Source organism: Stomoxys calcitrans, chromosome 1 (assembly GCF_963082655.1).
Source record: "Stomoxys calcitrans chromosome 1, idStoCalc2.1, whole genome shotgun sequence".
In the NCBI taxonomy this organism is placed as follows: Eukaryota; Metazoa; Arthropoda; class Insecta; order Diptera; family Muscidae; genus Stomoxys; species Stomoxys calcitrans.
The window spans coordinates 34,518,268-34,539,564 of NC_081552.1; the positions used below are offsets into that span (position 1 = coordinate 34,518,268).

General features: G+C 39.3%; 2 protein-coding genes across 2 annotated transcripts in view; both read left to right on the forward strand.

Annotated features, from left to right (window-relative positions):
• Positions 1-3,507, forward strand: part of LOC106092958 (Ig-like and fibronectin type-III domain-containing protein 2) — a 345,343-nt gene extending 341,836 nt beyond the window's left edge. The window contains exon 16 of the mRNA XM_059361379.1: positions 2,603-3,507. Within this exon, the coding sequence (XP_059217362.1) occupies positions 2,603-2,617 (15 nt within the window). The 3' untranslated portion in view covers positions 2,618-3,507. The remainder of the gene's footprint in view (positions 1-2,602) is intronic.
• Positions 3,508-9,023: 5,516 nt separating this feature from the next.
• LOC106091388 (uncharacterized) lies at positions 9,024-9,826 on the forward strand. The gene is made up of 3 exons (XM_013257893.2): positions 9,024-9,141; positions 9,206-9,532; positions 9,591-9,826. Exons 1-3 carry the CDS (start codon positions 9,067-9,069, stop codon positions 9,744-9,746), a joined length of 558 nt encoding a protein of 185 aa, XP_013113347.1. The 5' UTR covers positions 9,024-9,066; the 3' UTR covers positions 9,747-9,826.
• The last annotated feature ends 11,471 nt before the right edge of the window (positions 9,827-21,297 follow it).

Here is a 21,297-nt window from a genome sequence, read left to right on the forward strand (position 1 = left end):
TAAGCACAAACGTAGTTGTTTGCACTCATCTAAATAAATTTTTGTCTATGGAAAATATAGCCACTCAAACTACCTGGAAGGCCCGTCTTCGGGTGGAAAGTTAAAAATAATGCCGCAAACAACCGCAACCAAATTCCTATATTTTATTTTTCTTTATTTTAAGGACCGATAGTTTACCATACCAAAAGATAAATGCTGCACGTTGGTGTCTCCATTAAGTTTATCCAATTGCAACCACCACCGAAGGATGGAGGTATATTCATTTTGTCATTCCGTTTGCAACACATCGAAGTATCCATTTCCGATCCTACAAAGTATATACAATCTATTCTTGATCAGCGTAAAAATCAAAAACGATCTAGACATGTCCGTCCGTCTGGCTGTTGAAATCACGCTATAGTCTTTAACAAGTACAAGCGTGCTAAATTCGGCCGGGCCGAATCTTATATACCCTCCACCATGGATTGCATTTGTCGAGTTCTTTTCCCGGCATCTCTTCTTAGGCAAAAAAGGATATAAGAAAAGATTTGCTCTGCTATTAGAGCGATATTAAGATATGGTCCGGTTTGGACCACAATTAAATTATAATTATGTTGGAGACCTGTGTAAAATGTCAGCCAATTCGAATAAGAATTGCGCCCTTTGGGGGCTCAAGAAGTAAAATAGAGAGATCGATTTATATGGGAGCTGTATCGGGCTATAGACCGATTCAGACCATAATAAACACGAATGTTGATGGTCATGAGAAGATCTGTCGTACAAAATTTCAGGCAAATCGGATAATAATTGCGACCTCTAGAGGCTTAAGAAGTCAAGATCCCAGCTATATCGGGTTATGATGGCGGCTATATCAAGTTATGAACCGGTTTGAACCTTATTTGACACAGTTGTTGAAAGTAAGAATAAAATACGTCATGCAAAATTTCAGCCAAATTGGATAGGAATTGCGGCCTCTATAGGCTCAAGAAGTCAAGTCCCCAGATCTGTTTATATGACAGCTATATCAGGTTATGAACCGATTGCAACCATACTTGGCACAGTTGTTGGATATCATAACAAAACACGTCGTGCGAAATTTCATTCCAATCGGATAAGAATTGCGCACTCTATAGGAGAGAAGTTTTTACATGGCATACTCTCTCATAAGTGATGTCATCATTAGACGGGGAAAACCACCGCTGAAAATTAAATTTTTCCTGATGGTCTCGCCAGTATTCGAACCCTGGCTTTTAGCGTCATAGGCGGACATGTAAACGTATGCGCTACGGTGTCCTCCCAAAAAAATGCATTTTTTTCCAATTTTGAATGCCGTTGCGGCATGTGTTATCGTTAAGCGATATGGTACTAAAATAAAACAGGGCTAGTGTTCCCGAATCTTTTGATGTTTCCCCTACTAGTCTCTTTACCACTCATTGATTTGTTTTGGGCACTTTGCCTAAATCCTTTATTTTCCCCTAATTTTCTGATTCACCTTTATTAGTGCAGCCATTATGTGTATGAGGTTGCCCAAAAAGTAATTGCGGATTTTTCATATAGTCGGCGTTGACAAATTTTTTCAACGGCTTGTGACTCTGTAATTGCATTCTCTCTTCTGTCAGTTATCAGCTGTTACTTTTAGCTTGCTTTAGAAAAAAAGTGTAAAAAAAGTATATTTGATTAAAGTTCATTCTAAGTTGTATTAAAAATGCATTTTCTTTCTTTTAAAAAATCCGCAATTACTTGTTGGGCAACCCAATAGTAGGCCTCCTATTTTTGGGCTAACAACAATAGGAAGTAATTTAAATAAATTATAGCAAAAATTAAGTCACAATTCTTTGAGGGTAGTACGATTCATATTTTCTAATTATGATATTAAAAAAGGGAAGCCAAGTAAATCAAATATTATGTCAACTTTTTGTGACCATAATTTTTCTGACACTGAGTTACATAGGGCCCGGACCCATTTACTTATGCCCTGAGGAAAGGTGAAGTTATTACTAATTGCCTCTAAGAGTTAGTGACATGCCATAAAACGAAAAATGAAAGCAAAAAAAAAAAAAAAAAAACAAAAGGATGAATAAGCTTCAAAATTGAAAGTGACATCTGTGGGTTTTCGGGTGGGTTTTTGTGATCCCTGGGCCTTGGTAATGGAAATGTTAATTTTTAAAGTCCCAGCTTTTTGTCGTTAGCCTACTCATTAAATAAGGCATTAAGGATGTGGTTGCTTAGTCCCAAAATATCTAAATATATATTTTTTTTTTGTTAAAAAACTAAGAAAGAAAAAAATGCCAAGCTATTAAACTTTCATGTCTGGGGTATAAAATGTCAACGTTTGGGTGATAGAAAAGGTCATAATTAATGGGATTTACTGGTAATTTATAACCTGATTTTTTTTTTTAAGAAATTCTCCTTCTTGCCATTATCGTCATTGTCCTTCATTCAATGTTTGTTGGCCGTAAGCAAAGAAAAATTAAAAAATAACTGCGGGTAAATGCGTAAATCTTTTATGGGTCTTTTAGCTTGATATCCTTAGGCGATACTTAGAAATTCTTAACTCAATCTTAATCTTGGTGTGTTTTCTTCTTTTCTCTTTTCCCTCTTTTTTTTTTTTTGTAAAATCTAGGCCTACGAATTTTAATTGCCACCAACGCAGATGATGCCAATACTGAGGGGGAGCGTTACTTTGAGTGCTACCACGAGGACGCCTCAGAAGGTAACACCAATTAGTCTCGAGAACAAATGCTGAAGGAAAACGAAAAAGATGAATACCTAACACGACATATTGGCCAATTAGAACTGGACGAGAATGTGTGACCCCATCAGAAATTGACATGCCATACAGGGGAAAAGGGAGGGGCGAAAGCAAACAGCCCATCGTTGCTCAGCAAAACTAGAATTTTTCAATGTTTTTGGCCTTATTGACGTCGAATGTTTCATGCCAAGGCTAAATGGCTGAATGGCTGGCAAACTGTTTAAAGTTCAACTTGTGGCAAGTCAATAAAACTTAGCGTGATATTTGTTAATTAAAGGTATTCCAAAAAATTTTCAAAAAAAAAGTAGCCTCACTACTCTAGAGGACATGGAAAGCACACACAATGTTTGGTTCATATTTCTTTTTATTTCTTTTTACCTTTTTTTTTGTTGTATTTTGAAACAAAAATATGTAGGTAAACAGAAATCAACAAAATGCCAAGATATAAATTGTAGAATTTATTGCAAAATAAATATGAAATAAAAAAAAAGACGTAATTTTTCTATAACGAAAAATTCGTTACTTTTCTTTGGCACTTTGAAAAAAAAAATTTTTTTTTTTGTACAGTTGGTAACCTTATGGGTTACCATGTGTAAATAGACTTGTGATTAGAATTTATGATTTTCGAATTTAACGATATACGAATTACATATTAAGAAATTAAGATATTAATTTTCTAAAAACCACCAACCTATTTAAGATGTAAAGAACAAACACACCACACAAAAATAAGTATAATAATATCATCAAAATACAAGCCATAAAGAAAATTTTAATGTTTCTTTGTTTCCTTTGATAATTAAACGTCCTAACAAGGGTCACTTGAGCCGTTGGGGTAAGTTTTTATTGCACCACAAAACAAAGAGCTTGTTTTGGTTTTGATTTATACTTCTGTTGCCATGCTTCAACATAATTTACTTGAAATCATATATTTTTTTTTATTTTTATTGAAACAACTCAACCATAAATAAATTTAATAGTCAATTAGGTACTTCTTAATTGGTTATTATGGTGGTTTGTTTTGTACAAAGCCACTAATTAGAGTTGTTTAGCCCTCAGTAAATCAGTAACCATAGTTATGGCTTAAGCACCAACTATACCCTCAATAGAAGGGGACGTTTGGCACATCTTTGCAATGTGAAGCATACGTTTAGGCGCAAACGAAATAAAGATAGCGATAAGCAGGAGGACCATATCGATAATTTCCATGAAAAGCGATTTAAATTAAATTACTTCAATCAGCTACAATATAATGCAGGGGTTAAACCACGTTAAACTAAATACGACAAAACACATTGCGATAAGAAGTATTGAAAGATGAAGGGAAAATCAGATCACAAAATATTATTTACTACCTAGACAGGGCCTGCGCCTTCTTTCACTCTCTTATCTCATCTGAACCCCTTTATTGTCACGGCCAGGAGAAAAGTCCTGCTTGGTGGTGCTGGTACGGCCTTTCAGATCTTTCGCCTCAATGTGGATATGATATTGGTGTTCTACTCCCGAATTTCTGACATTTGAACCATGACATTGTTATGGTCGATAAATATGTCCGGTATAAGGGTGTTTTTAGGGGTGAGGTGGATCTCCCTCTGTCTGATTCGTGCTCTAGTCTCAAATATCTTTCATGTGAACTTGATTTTGTCGTTATGAGTGTATATTTAAATTTAGTGGGTTTAAGAGCTGGGGCGGCCGCCAGCTCCCACCACCCACCTTAAATAAGTGTTCCAAATGTCGGTTTTCGAGTAATTATAAACAAACTAAATTTCGGGTAAATCGGAGCACCCATCTCCGAATCGGGCGTTTTTATACCCTCCACCATAAGATGGGGGGTATACTAATTTCGTCATTCTGATTGTAACTACTCGAAATATTCGTCTGAGACCCCACAAAGTATATATATTCTTGATGGTCGTGCAATTTTATGTCGATCTAGCCATGTCCGTCCGTCTGTCCGCCCGTCCGTCTGTCTGTCGAAAGCACGCTAACTTCCGAAGGAGTAAAGCTAGCCGCTTGAAATTTTGCACAAATACTTCTTATTAGTGTAGGTCGGTTGGTATTGTATTGTAAATGGGCCATATCGGTCCATGTTTTGATATAGCTGCCATATAAACCGATCTTGGGTCTTGACTTCCTGAGCCTCTAGAGTGCGCAATTCTTATCCGATTGGGATGAAATTTTGAACGACGTGTTTTGTTATGATATCCAACAACTGTGCCAAGTATGGTTCAAATCGGTCCATAACCTGATATAGCTGCCATATAAACGGATCTTGGGTCTTGACTTCCTGAGCCTCTAGAGTGCGCAATTCTTATCCGATTGGAATGAAATTTTGCACGACGTGTTTTGTTATAATATCCAACAATTGTGCCAAGTATGATTCAAATCGGTTCATAACCTGATATAGCTGCCATATAAACCGATCTGGGGTCTCGACTTCTTGAGCCTCTAGAGTGCGCAATTCTTATCCGATTTGAATGAAATTTTGCACGACGTGTTTTGCTACGATATCCAATAACTGTGCCAAGTATGGTTCAAATCGGTCCATAACCTGATATAGCTCCAATATAAACCGATCTTGGGTCTTGACTTCTTGAGCCTCTAGAGTGCGCAATTTTTATCCAATTGGAATGAAATTTTGCACTACGTGTTTTGTTATGATATCCAATAACTGTGCCAAGTGTGGTTCAAATCGGTCTATAACCTGATTTAGCTGCCATATAAACCGATATTGGGTCTTGACTTCTTGAGCCTCTAGAGGGCGCAATTCTCATCCGACTAGACTGAAATTTTGCACATAGTGTTTTAGTATCACTTCTAACAACTGTGCTAAGTATGGTTCAATTCGGGCCATTACGTAATATAGCTGTCATATAAACCGATCTTGGGTCTTGAATTCTTCAGCCTCTAGAGTGCGCAATTCTTATCCGATTGGAATGAAATTTTGCACGACGCGTTTTGTTATGATATCCAACAACTGTGCAAGTATGGTTCAAATCGGTCCATAACCTGATATAGCTGTCATATTAACCGATCTTGGGTCTTGACTTCTAGAGCCTCTAGAGTGCGCAATTATTATCCGATTTGCCTGAAATTTTGTACGACGGATTCTCTCATGACCATCAACATACGTGTGTATTATGGTCTGAATCGGTCTATAGCCCGATACAGCTCCCATATAAATCGATCTCTCTATTTTACTTCTTGAGCCCCAAAGGGCGCAATTCTTATTCGAATTGGCTGACATTTTACACAGGTCTCCAACATATAATTTAATTGTGGTCCAAACCGGACCATATCTTGATATCGCTCTAATAGCAGAGGAAATCTTTTCTTATATCCTTTTTTCCCAAAGAAGAGATGCCCGGAACTCGACAAATGCGCTCCATGGTGGAGGGTATATAAGATTCGGCCCGGCCGAACTTAGCACGCTTTTACTTGTTCAAGATTGGGAAGACTAGGATAGGCAGAAATTCTCATTTTAAGACATCAGGCCGTGCAGTGGCAGGTGACTAAACACCATCCAACGAACAGGGGGCCGACAACGAGACAATCACGTCATCTCTCAATATTAGAAAGACTAGGATAAGCAAAGATCCTAATACTAAAATATCAGGCAGTGTAGTGGCGAGATGCCCAACACATCCTAACAAACAGGAACCCGACGACGGACGCATCACCGACTTCAAAATTCGGAATACTGGGCTAGGTAAAGATCCTAATATTGAAACATTAGGCAGCGCGACAGGAGTCTCAATGCAACCCAACGAACATGGAGCCGATGATGGTACCATCACCTAGTCCCAAGATGCCCATTTACTTAAGATTTGGAAGGCTAAGATAGACAAAGATCTTAGTATTGAAGCACTAGGCAATACAGGAAATGGAAACCCAATACAGCTCAACGAACAGGGACCCGATGATGGAACCATTAGCGACATTGTAAAGAGTCGGAAGACTAGAATAGGCAAAGAACCTAAAATGACGACATCAGGCAGTGCAGTTACAGGAATGTCAATGCAGTCTAAAGAACAGGGAGCAGACGATGAGATCTACTCCCCAAGACGCCCATCTACTGGAGGACCAATGATTGAGGTAATCCAGATAAACCTCCACCGGAGGGAGACTGCCACACACGCTCTGATAAGGAATCAATCAATCAACAAGGGCAAGATTTATATTGCCTTAATTTAGGAGCCATGGACGACACGGAACAAAGTTTCTGGACTGAACCATATCAATTACTAGTTATTATACCCACCACCGAAGGATGGGGGTATATTCAGTTTTTTCATTCCGTTTGCAACACATCGAAATATCCATTTCCGACCCTATAAAGCATATATATTCTTGATCAGCGTAAAAATCTAAGACGATCTAGACATGTCCGTCCGTCTGTCCGTCTGTCTGTTGAAATCACGCTACAGTCTTTAAAAATAGAGATATTGAGCTGAAATTTTGCACAGATTCTTTTTTTGTCCTTAAGCAGGTTAAGTTCGAAGATGGGCTATATCGGACTATATCTTGATATAGCCCCCGTATAGACCGATCCTCAGATTAAGGGTCTAAGGCCCATTAAAGCCGCATTTATTAACCGATTTTGCTGAAATTTGGGTCAGTGAGTTGTGTTAGGCCCTACGACATCATTCGTCAATTTGACCCAGATCAGTCCAGGTTTGGATATAGCTGGCATATGGACCGATCCTCAGATTTAGGGTCTTAGGCTTATAAAAGCCACATTTATTATTCGATTTTGCTGAAATTTAGGACAGTGAGTTGTGTTGAGCCCTTCGACATCTTTCGTCATTTTGGCCCAGATCGGTCCAGATTTGGATATAGCTGCCACATAGACCGATCCTCAGATTTAGGGTCTAAGGCCCATTAAAGCCGCATTTATTAACCGATTTTGCTGAAATTTGGTTCAGTGAGTTGTGTTAGGCCCTGCGACATCCTTCTTCAATGTGGCTCAGATCGGTCCAGATTTGGATATAGCTGCCATATAAACCGATCCTCCGATTAAGGGTCTTAGGCCGATTAAAGCTACATGTATTTTCGATTTTGCTGAAATCTGGGACGGTGAGTTGTGTTGAGCCCGTCGATATCTTTGTATTGGGTTGCCCAAAAGGTAATTGCGGATTTTTCATATAGTCGGCGTTGAAAAATTTTTTCACAGCTTGTGACTCTGTAATTGCATTCTTTCTTCTGTCAGTTATCAGCTGTTATTTTTAGCTTGCTTTAGAAAAAAAGTGCAAAAAAAGTATATATGATTAAAGTTCATTCTAAGTTTTATTAAAAATGCATTTACTTTCTTTTAAAAATCCGCAATTACTTTTTGGGCAACCCAATAGCTGCCATATAGACGATCTCTCGATTTAAGGTTTTGGGCCCATAAAAAGCGCATTTATTGCCCGATGTCGCCGAAATTTGGGACAGTGAGGTGTGTTGGGCTCTTCGATGTTGGTCTTCAATTTGGCTCAGATCGAACCAGATTTGGATATAGCTGCCATATAGACCGATCTCTCGGTTGAACAATGACTTGAACTTATAAGCATTTGGTCTAAGTCGTTTGATATGTCTATATAGCCGCTATGGGGGATAAGGTATGCATTTTTCACCGGATTTTGATGAAAGGTGGTTTACATATATACCCGAGGTTGTGGGTATCCAAAGTTCGGCCCGGCCGAACTTAACGCCCTTTTACTTGTTAGAGGTTACTTTATAGTTTTTAGAGCGCACAACAATTTATATCTGCACCCTCTGTTCAACCTAACCTCACCTAACCTAATTATTGTCAAGCCTTGGCCTTAACTTGTGTTATCACAGGTTTGTGGGTCCTTAAGTTAACACTCGATCTGACTGAATATACCTCAGCCTTTTATAACTTCCGTTACAGAGTTATGTTTTTAATTCCAACAACTATGCCAAGTATGGTATGCATCGGTCCATAACCGGACATAGCTCCCATTTAAACCGATTTGCGAACTATAGGGCGCAACTCGAATCCGATTAAGCTGAAATTTTGCACATTGGCTTCTACAATGGTCTTAAACGTTCAAACCATCTAAGGTTAGAATTGGTTCAAAACCTCATATAACTCCAATAGCATTGCCTATAAATCGATGCCGGGCAAAGAACTTGGCAAATGCCATCCATGGTAGAGGGTATATAAAATTCGGCCAGGCCAAACTTAGCACCCGTTTATTTGATTCATTAATGCATTTTTTGTGATTATTAAAAACTCATTTTAAACCTAATTCGTGTTTACTAATTTCAAGCCTTTTAAATTAAACGATTCAGCGTAAACCAGTCGTAAAAAGCAAGTCAACGTTTTCATTATGCGGTGTGGTTATGGTCACGCTAGATATAGGGTCATTATCTTTATGTCATTGCTATGCTTTTCTAATGGCGGAGTGAGTATGAAATATGAAAAAGGAACAAAAATTTGCTTTCTAACAAATCTAATTTATCACCTAGGCCTTATCATCCATTCAATTCGAAGCCTTTCGCTATGAAGTACTACCCGGTTATTACAAAAAACTGGATGTTAACTTGAACCACTATGGCAAAAGTATTTTTTTTGGCGGATGCTTTGAGTTCTTGCAAGAGATTAAAACTTTCGATGCCACTTTTAAGGCCATGGTACGCACCAAGGGCAAAAGAAATTTGAATCTGCTTAATGCAACCTATAATGGTTGCACTTTGATACAAAGTATTAAGAATTTAGGCAAAAAGAATTTAATTCGAAAAATTATAGGAGGTTTAAACCATGCCAAGTTTCCCAAAACATGTCCCATGAAGGCGGTAAGATTGTTGAAGGTAGTCATAACTTGGAGAATTTTTCTAAACCTTCTTCCTTTAGCACACTGAATATTGCTTTGCGAATTTTTCTTTGGATGGTTTGGATTTTCCACTTTATCTGCCCAATGTTACTGCAGATTTTAACTACTCCCTTACACAGAAGAAAGACACTTTTTACAAGGGATTCTTTAAGGTAAAGGTACAAAGTGAAACATGAAATTCTTTTGGGAACTTAATTTCGTTAACAAATGTCTTTGGAAAATTAAAGATAAACAATAAAACGTCTTTAAGCGATAATTACTTAGTGTTTGAATAACGTGAAGTTGAAGTCACTACATGGAGCTCGGATGGAACAAGGGTCCTCCTACTTACAGAGAAATGGATTGATAAGTTTCGGATTACCGACGCAACGCCAGCGAGGAAGATTGTAACATGGAGAATTTTACAAGAAGGGATTTTAACGCTTTTTTCTGGTTCCTGGTTGCCGATGCGATACTGTGGTGTCTTTCGAGAAGGAGGTCGAGGCAACAACAGCAAAGCGGTAGACCTCTTCAAGTCTAGATTGATCCACATAATTATAGAGTGTTCACAATCCGCATTGTGTGGCTAACACGTCGCTTAGGGCAGGACATACCAACAGATCGTAGTTCACCTGAAATGTTTTTGATAGATCCTAGTTTCGCAAGGTCATCTGCTTGGCAAATCCCGTAGACTTTTCTGTGGTTCAGTAATTAGAACAGGTGAATTGCAATACACAGTGGGATAGAACAAACAAGCAAAAAGGCGTTAAGTTCGGCCGGGCCGAACTTTGGATATCCACCACCTCAAGTATATATGTAAACCACTTTCCATCAAAATCCGGTGAAAATTGCATACCTTATGTCCCATAGCAGTTATATCGAAATATGTTCCGATTTGGACCAAATACTAATAAGTACAAGTCATAATAGTTCAATTGTGTATACCAAAATATTGGTCATATATATCGTATATCTTAAATAAACCGATCTGAACCATACAAAATCGGATTATAAATGCGCCTTTTATGGGGCCAAGACTTTAAATCGAGATATCGGTCTATATGGCAGCTAATATATCCAAATCTGGCCTGATTTGGGCCAAGTTGCAGAAAAATGACGAGGGGCCTAGCATAACTCACTGTCCCAACTTTCGGCGAAATCAGGCAATAAATTCGCCTTTTATGGGGCCAAGACTTTAAATCGAAATATCGGTCTATATGGCAGCTATATCCAAATCTGAACTGATCTGGACCAAATTGAAGAAGGATGTTGAAGAGCCTAACACAACTAACTGTCTTAAATTTTGGCTAAATCGGAAAATAAATGCGCCTTTAATGGGCCCAAAACCCTAAATCGAGAGATCAGTCTATATGGCAGCTATATCCAAATCTGGACCGATCTAGGCCAAATTGAAGAAGAATGTCGAAGGGCCTAACACAACTCACCGACCAAAATTTCAGCAAAATCGGATCATAAGTGTGGCTTTTATGAGCCCAAAACCCTAAATCGAGAGATCAGTCTATATGACAGCTATATCCAAATCTAAACCGATCTAGACCAAATTGAAGAAGGGTGTTGAAGGGCCTAACACAACTAACTGTCCCAAATTTTGGTTAAATCGGAAAATAAATGCGCCTTTAATACACCCAAAACTCTAAATCGAGAGATCAGTCTATATGGCAGCTATATCCAAATCTGAACCGATCTGAACCAAATTGAAGAAGGATGTTGAAGGGCCTAACACAATTAACTGTCCCAAATTTTGGCTAAATCGGCAAATTAATGCACCTTTAATGGCCCAAAACCTTAAATCGAGAGATCAGTCTATATGGCAGCTATATCCAAATCTGGACCGATCTAAGCCAAATTGAAGAAGAATGTCGAAGGGCCTAACACAACTCACCGACCAAAATTTCAGCAAAATCGGATCATAAGTGTGGCTTTTATGAGCCCAAAACCCTAAATCGAGAGATCAGTCTATATGACAGCTATATCCAAATCTGAACCGATCTGGACCAAATTGAAGAAGGATGTTGAAGGGCCTAACACAACTAACTGTCCCAAATTTTGGCTAAATCGGCAAACTAATGCGCCTTTAATGGGCCCAAAACCTTAAATCGAGAGACCAGTCTATATGGCAGCTATATCCAAATCTGGACCGATCTAGGCCAAATTGGCGAAGAATGTCGAAGGCCCTAACACAACTCACCGACCAAAATTTCAGCAAAATCGGATCTTAAGTGTGGCTTTTATGGGCGTAAGACCCTAAAACGGCGGATCGGTCTATATGGGAGCTATATCCAAATCTGGACCGATCTAGGCCAAATAGAAAAAGAATGTCGAAGGGCCTAACACAACTCGCTGACCCAATTTTCAGCTAAATTGGATAATAAATGTGACTTTTATGGGCTCAATACTCTAAATCGGCGGATCGGTCTATATGGCAGCTGTATCCAAAACTAGACCGATCTGGGCCAAATTGAAGAAGTGTGTCGACTGATCTAACACAACTGATTGACCCAAATTTCAGCAAAATCGTGTAATAAATGTGGCTTTTATGGGCGCAAGACCCTAAATCGGCGGATCGGCCTATATGGCAGCTATATCCAAATCTGGACCGATCTGAGCCAAATTAAAGAAGAATGTCGAAGGGCATAACACATTTCACTGTCTCAAATTTCAGCGAAATCGGATAATAAATGTGGCTTTTATAGGCGTAAGACCCTTAATCGGCGGATCGGTCTATATATCAAGATATAGTCCGATATAACCCATCTTCGAACCTATCCCGCTTTTGGACAAAAAAAGGGTCTGTGCTAAGTTTCGGCTCAATATCTCTATTTTAAAAGACTGTAACGTGATTTCAACAGACAGACGGACGGACATGACTAGATCGTCGTCGATTTTTACGCTGATCAAAAATATATAAGCTTTATAGTGTCGGAAATGGATATTTCGATGTGTTGCAAACGGAATGACAAAATGAATATACCCCCATCCTTCGGTGGTGGGTATAAAAAGACAAGTTAAACCGTGTAAGGTTCGGCCTTGCCGAACTTTACATAGCCACCACTATGGATAAATTAACCATTCTCTTTTATAACAACTGAGATACCATATTGATTCAGGACCCTAGAACTTTTACACAAGTTACAGTTTCAGCGAAATCGGTCAACAAACCCACTTTTATGGGATTAAGGCCCTAAATTGGCAGATCGCTATATATATGGCAGCTATACCTAAATATTGTCCGATCTGAACCATATTTGAGTCGGATGTCAGGAGGCTTAAAACAACTCACAATTTCAAATTTTAGCGTAATCGGATAATAATTGTGGCTTTTAATGGGCTTAAAACACTCAATCAGCAGATCGGTCTATAAGGCAGTTGTGTATAAATAAAGCCCTATCTGAACCATATTTGAGTGGGATGCCGTAAGGTTTAAAACAACTATCTATTTCAAATTTTAACGAAACCGGACAATAATTGCGGTTTTTATGGGCATAAAGCACTTAATCGCTAGATAAAACAGCTATATCTAAATAAAGTGTGATCTGGACCATATGTCCGTCGGACATCGGGAGGCTCTAATCAACTCACTGCTTCAAGTTTTATCAAAATCGGGTAATAAAAGCAGCTTTTATCTGCTTGAGATATTCAATCGGCAGATGGGTCTATATGACAGCATGGTCCGATTTGAACCATATTTGAGTCGGGTTCATCGAAATCGGATAGCAAATGCGACTGTTGCGGGTTTAGGACCCTGAAGCGGCATAACGGTCTATAGGGCAGCTATATGTAAATATGGTCCGCTATGGGCCATATTCGGTTGGAATATCGGGGCTCCTAGTACAACTTCCTGTTTCAAATTTCGAAGAGATTGGACAAAAAATGCGGCTTTTACGTGCTCAAGACCCTAAATCGCTTGATCGGTCTATATGGCAGCTAAATCTAAATATTGTCCGATCTGGATCATATTTAGGTGCGATGATGGAAGGCTTAAAAGAACACACTCTTTGAAATTTCAGCGAAATAGGGTTACAAAATGCAGATTTCATGCGCTCAAAACCCTTAATCGGCAGATCACTCTATAAGTCTGATATATCTGAACCATATTTGAATTGGACATCGAAAGGCTGTAATACACTCACGAAGATCCTAAATCAGCTCTACCTCCAAATGTCTTTCATTTGAGCCTTATGTTGCTGTGGTCGGTAATTATATTCGGTTTGGGAGCATTTTCGGGGGTGAAGTGAACGTCCATATATCAAATTAGTGATATAGTCTCAAATACCTATCATTTGAGCCACATATTGTTATTATTGGTTTATATTTCCATTTGACGGATTTTAGAGGTGGCGCGGCCCCCAAGATATCCCACCCTAAATAAGGATAAAATATTTCTTTTTTATACCCACCACCGACGGATGGGGGTATATTCATTTTGCCATTCCGTTTGCAACACATTGAAATATCCATTTCCGACCCTATAAAGTATATATATTCTTGATCAGCGTAAAAATCTAAGACGATCTAGACATGTCCGTCCGTCTGTCCGTCTGTCTGTTGAAATCACGCTACAGTCTTCAAAAATAGAGATATTGAGCTGAAACTTTGCACAGATTCTTTTTTTGTCAGGTTAAGGTTAAGCAGGTTAAGTTCGAAGATGGGCTATATCGGACTATATCTTGATATAGCCCCCATATAGACCGATCCGACGATTTAGGGTCTTAGGCCAATAGAAGCCACATTTATTATCCGATTTAGCTGAAATTTGGGACAGTGAGTTGTGTTAGGCCCTTAGACATCCTCCGTCAATTTGGCCCAGATCGGTTTAGATTTGGATATAGCTGCCATATAGACCGAACTTCCGATTTAGGGTCTTAGGCCCATAAAAGCTACATTTATAATCCGATGTTGATGAAATTTAGGACAGTGAGTTGTGCTAGGCCCTTCGACATCTTCCGTTAATATGGCTCAGATCGGTTTAGATTTGGATATAGCTGCCATATAGACCGAACTTCCGATTAAGGGTCTTAGGCGTATAAAAGCCAGATTTATTATCCGATTTTGCTGAAATTTAAGACAGTGAGTTTCCCAAGGCCCTTCGACATCTTCCGTCAATATGGCTCAGATCGATGCAGATTTGTATATAGCTGCCATATAGAACGATCCTCCAATTTAGGGTCTTAGGCCTATAAAAACCACTTTTATTACCCGATTTTGCTGAAATTTAGGACAGTGAGTTGCGTTAGGGCCTTCAACGTCCTTCGTTAATTTGGCCCAGATCGGTTCAGATTTGGATATAGCTGCCACATAGGCCGATCCTCCGATTTAGGGTCTTAGGCCCATAAAAGCTACATTTATAATCCGATGTTGCTGAAATTCGGAACAGTACGTTGTCTTAGGCCTTTCGACATCCTCCGTCAATATGGCTCAGATCAGTCCAGATTTGGTTATAGCTGCCATATAGACCGAACTTCCGATTTCTGGTCTTAGTGGTATAAAAGCTACATTTATAATCTGATTTTCCTGAAATTTGGAAAAGTGAGTTGTCTTAGGCCCTTCGACATCCTCCGTCAATATGGCTAAGATCGGTTCAGATTTGTATATAGCTGCCATATAGACCGATCCTCCAATTTAGGGTCTTAGGCCCATAAAAGCCACATTTATTATCCAATTTTACGGAAATTTGCGACAGTGAGTTGTGTTAGCCCCTTCAACATCCTCCGTCAATTTGGCTCAGATCGGTCCACATTTGGATATAGCTGCCATATAGACCGAACTTCCGATTTAGGGTCTTAGGCCCATAAAAGCTACATTTATAATCCGATGTTGATGAAATTTAAGACAGTGAGTTGTGCTAGGCCCTTCGACATCTTCCGTCAATATGGCTCAGATCGGTCTAGATTTGGATATAGCTGCCATATAGACCGAACTTCCGATTAAGGGTCTTAGGCGTATAAAAGCCAGATTTATTATCCGATTTTGCTGAAATTTAAGATAGTGAGTTGCCTAAGGCCCTTCGACATCTTCCGTCAATATGGCTCAGATCGATGCAGATTTGTATATAGCTGCCATATAGAACGATCCTCCAATTTAGGGTCTTAGGCCTATAAAAACCACTTTTATTACCCGATTTTGCTGAAATTTAGGACAGTGAGTTGCGTTAGGGCCTTCAACGTCCTTCGTTAATTTGGCCCAGATCGGTTCAGATTTGGATATAGCTGCCACATAGGCCGATCCTCCGATTTAGGGTCTTAGGCCCATAAAAGCTACATTTATAATCCGATGTTGCTGAAATTCGGAACAGTACGTTGTCTTAGGCCTTTCGACATCCTCCGTCAATATGGCTCAGATCAGTGCAGATTTGGTTATAGCTGCCATATAGACCGAACTTCCGATTTCTGGTCTTAGTGGTATAAAAGCTACATTTATAATCTGATTTTCCTGAAATTTGGAAAAGTGAGTTGTCTTAGGCCCTTCGACATCCTCCGTCAATATGGCTAAGATCGGTTCAGATTTGTATATAGCTGCCATATAGACCGATCCTCCAATTTAGGGTCTTAGGCCCATAAAAGCCACATTTATTATCCAATTTTACGGAAATTTGCGACAGTGAGTTGTGTTAGCCCCTTCAACATCCTCCGTCATTTTGGCTCAGATCGGTCCACATTTGGATATAGCTGCCATATAGACCGATCTCTCGGCTTTAGGTTTTGGGGTCATAAAAAGCGCATTTATTGTCCGATGTTGCCGAAATTTGGGACAAAGACTTAAGTTAAGCCCCTCCACATATTTCTGCAATTTGGTCTAGATCGATCAAGACTTGCATATAGCTGCCATATAGACCGATCTTTCGATTTAAAGTCTTGGCTCCATAAAAGGCGCTTTTTTAATCCGATTGCACTGAAATTTGACACACTGACTTATGTTATGCTTTTCGACATCCGTGTCGTATGTAGTTCAGATCGGTTTATTTTTAGATATAGCTACTAAAAAGACCAATAGTTTGTTATATACAATTGAACAATGACTTTAACTTATTAGTATTTGGTACAAATCGGAACATATATTGATATAGCTGCTATGGGGCATAAGGTATGAGTTTTGCACCGGATTTTGACGAAAGGTGGTTTACATATATATCCGAGGTGGTGGGTATCCAAAGTTCGGCCCGGCCGAACTTAACGCCTTTTTACTTGTTTGAATTATTATAAATCGAATTTCGCTTAAATCGCCCCACTCATCTCCGAGATCTGACATTTAAGTTTGGATGTTAATCTATTTCATTCTCTTGGTTGTGGTGGTGGATTAGAGTTGCCAAACCCCTTGCCCGAAAGAGGATATTTAATTCAAACACCTCATTTAAGCTAGCTATTGCTATAGTCGTTATATTTGTATGGTTTAGGGGAAGTTTATGAGGTGAGAAGTCCCTGAAACATTTGGCCATAAAACAGATAACAGATTTGAGCCCCTTTTTGCCATAATCCAAAAATATATCCAGTATGAAGGGTATGTAGAATAGGGCGGCCACCCACGCACTTAGCCCTGAAAAAACATCAGCATTGTGCTCTACTCTCAAATTTCTTTTATTTTAGCCGCAATTGCAATTGGGTAATTTATGGGGTGAGACCAGCCCCAAACACTTGGCCTCAAAAAATGCATATCAAATTCGTTTTCTGCTATCAAATACCTATTATTTGAGCCCCTTATTGCCATAGTAATCAAACATGGCCGGTTTGAAGCGTGGGCGGTCTATGAGGCGGTCCCTGAAATAATATCAGCATCGTGCTAGAGCGAGAGTTTGCTTGAGCCCCATAATGTCAAACATTTTAAAGGTGGCGATCAAGATATGCAGGGCTAAGCGTCTCGTTCATATCCAAACTAATTAATTTTTTTTTTGTATTGGTTATCCACACTAAAAATCATATTTTAAAACTACCATTTAGCTACCATATTTTTAAAGTTCCGCAGGTTCTCCTGTGTCCATCCCAATTTGAGGGTAAAATGTGTACTCTACTACCAAAGATTTTTTATTTCTGTCCTATTCTATCCTGATCGGCTGATCATTTATTATTTTTAGCTCTCTTTTTTGGGTAGGATGGGGGAAGGGGATTACCTTCTGACACGTCCTTTCATTTGAGTACAATATTTTCTCGGTCGTCCTACATGACAGTTTGGTGTTGTTTTAATTGGGAGGAGATGATCAAATTCTTATAACAGATGTGCACTCAGTTCATTTGATATCCATATTGTCCCAATTGGCGGGTTTTGGGGGGTGGTGGGGCGTCTCAGATACCATGGAATATATTTTTGCATCAGATTCTTACTCTACTTTTAAATAGCATTCATTTGATATCCATATTGTCTCAATTGCTAAATATGCCCTGGGGAGGTTTTAGAGGTGTGGAAGCCTCTCAGAAACCAAGGGAACAATTTCTATGCCAGATTTGTACTCTACTTTCGAATACCTTTCGTTTGATACCCATATTGTCCCAATCGGTAAACATGTCCGTGTGGGGGGTTTTTGGGGGTGGGGAGAACACTCAAACACAAAGGAATAAATATGTATGTCAGCTTTGAACTCTACTTTAAAATACCTTTCATTTGATACCAATTTTGCCCAAAGCCGTGAAAGAGTCCTGTTGGGGGGTTATTTGGTGTGGGGGATACTCCGAACACTTGGGGCGAAATTTGTATGCCAAGTTCGTACTCTACTCTTAAATATCTTTCATGGGAATGGGACGTCCCCCCAGGTTATTGGACACAAAAATGTTATACCAATTTCAAGTTTTTGGGGTATAAAAAGGTGGCATAAAAAATTTCGCTTAAATCGGTGCACATATCTCCGAGATCTGGCGTTTTTGAAAAATGGAGTATGGGAGTGGATCCGCCCCCCTTCGGATATCAAACAAGTAAAAAGGCGTTAAGTTCGGCCGGGCCGAACTTTGGATGCCCACCACCTCGGGTATATATGTGAACAACCTTTCGTCAAAATCCAGTGAAAAATGTCTACCTTATGCCCCATAGCAGCTATATAGACATATCAAACGATTTTGACCAAATGTTTTTAAGTACAAGTCATTGTTCAACCGAGAGATCGGTCTATATGGCAGCCATATCCAAATCTGGTTTGATCTGAGCCAAATTGAAGACCAACATCGAAGAGCCCAACACACCTCACTGTCTCAAATTTCGGCGACATCGGACAATAAATGCGCTTTTTATGGGCCCAAAACCTTTATCGAGAGATCGTCTATATGGCAGCTATTGGGTTGCCCAAAAAGTAATTGCGGATTTTTCATATAGTCGGCATTGACAAATTTTTTCACAGCTTGTGACTCTGTAATTGCATTCTTTCTTCGGTCAGTTATCAGCTGGTACTATTAGCTTGCTTTAGAAAAAAAGTGTAAAAAAAGTATATTTGATTAAAGCTTATTCTAAGATTTATTAAAATGCATTTACATTCTTTTAAAAAATCCGCAATTACATTTTGGGCAACCCAATATATGCAACTCTGAACCGATCAGTGCCAAATTGAAGAAAGATGTCGAAGGGCCTAAGGCAACTCACTGACCCAAATTTCAGCAAAATCGGACAATAAATGTGGCTTTAATGGGTCTAAGACCCAAAAATGACGAAAGATGTCGACGGGCTCAACACAACTCACTGTCCTAAATTTCAGCAAAATCGATCGAGGATCGGTCCATATTGCAGCTATATCCAAATCTGGACCGATCTGGGCCAAATTGACGAAGGATGTCGTAGGACCTAACGCAACTCACTGTCTCAAATTTCAGCAAAATCGGACAATAAATGTGGCTTTTATGGGTCTAAGACCCTAAATCGAAGGATCGGTCTATATGGCAGGATGTCAGAGGGCCTAACGCAACTCATTGTTTCAAATTTCTGCTAAATCGGATAATAAATGCGGCTTTAATGGGCCTTAGACCCTAAATCTGAGGATCGGTCTATATGGCAGCTATATCCAAATCTGGACCGATCTGGGCCAAAATGACGAAGGATATTAGAGGGCCTAACGCAACTCACTGTCTCAAATTTCAGCAAAATCGGACAATAAATGCGGCTATTATAGGCCTAGGACCCTAAATCGGCGGATCGGTCTATATGGGGGCTATATCAAGATATAGTCCGATATAGCCCATCTTCGAACTTAACCTGCTTATGGACAAAAAAGAGTCTGTGCAAAATTTCAGCTCAATATCTCTTTTTATAAAGACTGTAGCGTGATTTCAACAGACAGACGGACGGACATGTCTAGGTCGTCTTAGATTTTTGTGCTGATCAAGAATATATATATACTTTATAGGGTCGGAAATGGATATTTCGATGTGTTGCAAACGGAATGACAAAATGAATATACCCCCATCCTTCGGTGGTGGGTATAAAAATATAGTACACGGGGGACCCAAACTCTACCATCTGCGTCAATTTCATGAAAATCGGTTCAGTTATTATACCCACCACGGAAGGATGGGGGTATATTCATTTTGTCATTCCGTTTGCAACACATCGAAATATCCATTTCAGACCCTATAAAGTATATATATTCTTAATCAGCGTAAAAATCTAAGACGACCTAGACATGTCCGTCCGTCTGTCCGTCTGTCTGTTGAAATCACGCTACAGTCTTCAAAAATTGAGATATTGAGCTGAAACTTTACACAGATTCTTTTTATACCCTCCACCATAGGATGGGGGGTATACTAATATCGTCACTCTGTTTGTAACTACTCGAAATATTCGTCTGAGACCCCATAAAGTACATATATTCTTGATCGTCGCGACATTTTATGTCGATCTAGCCATGTCCGTCCGTCCGTCCGTCCGTCTGTCGAAAGCACGCTAACTTCCGAAGGAGTAAAGCTAGCCGCTTGAAATTTTGCACAAATACTTCCTATTAGTGTAGGTCGGTTGGTATTGTAAATGGGCCATATCGGTCCATGTTTAGATATAGCTGCCATATAAACCGATCTTGGGTCTTGACTTCTTGAGCCTCTAGAGTGCGCAATTCTTATCCGATTGGAATGAAATCTTGAACGACGTGTTTTGTTATGACATCCAACAACTGTGATAAGTATGGTTCAAGTCGGTCCATAACCTGATATAGCTGCCATATAAACCGATCTTGGGTCTTGACTTCTTGAGCCTCTAGAGTGCGCAATTCTTATCCGATTAAAATTAGATTTTGCACGGCGTGTTTTGTTGTGATATCCAACAACTGTGCCAAGTATGGTTTAAATCGGTTCATAACCTGACATAGCTGCCATATAAACCGATCTTGGGTCTTGACTTCTTGAGCCTCTAGAAGGCGCAATTCTTATCCGATTTGAATGAATTTTTGCACATAGTATTTTGTTATGATACCTTTAACATTTGTGCCAACTATGGTTCAAAACGGTTAATAACCTGATGTAGCTGTCATTTAAACAGATCTGGGGACTTGACTTCATGAGCCTCTAGAGGTCGCAATTGTTTTCCGATTTGCCTGAAATTTTGTACGACGCATTCTCTCATGATCATCAACATACGTGTTTATTATGGTCTGAATCGGTCTATAGCCCGATACTGCTCCCATATAAATCGATCTCTCTATTTTGCTTCTTGAGCCCCCAAAATGCGCAATTCTTATTCGAATTTGCTGACATTTTACACAGGTCTCCAACATATAATTTTAATGTGGTCCAAACCGGACCATATCTTGATATCGCTCTAATAGCAGAG

Bases quoted from the DNA above. Each gene is read 5' to 3' on its own strand.
- LOC106091388 (XM_013257893.2), top strand. From the start codon at position 9,067: ATGCGGTGTGGTTATGGTCACGCTAGATATAGGGTCATTATCTTTATG. The intron at 9,142-9,205 runs GTGAGTATGAAA...TTTATCACCTAG, and splicing joins TATGCTTTTCTAATGGCGGA to GCCTTATCATCCATTCAATT. The intron at 9,533-9,590 runs GTAAGATTGTTG...TTCTTCCTTTAG, and splicing joins AAACATGTCCCATGAAGGCG to CACACTGAATATTGCTTTGC.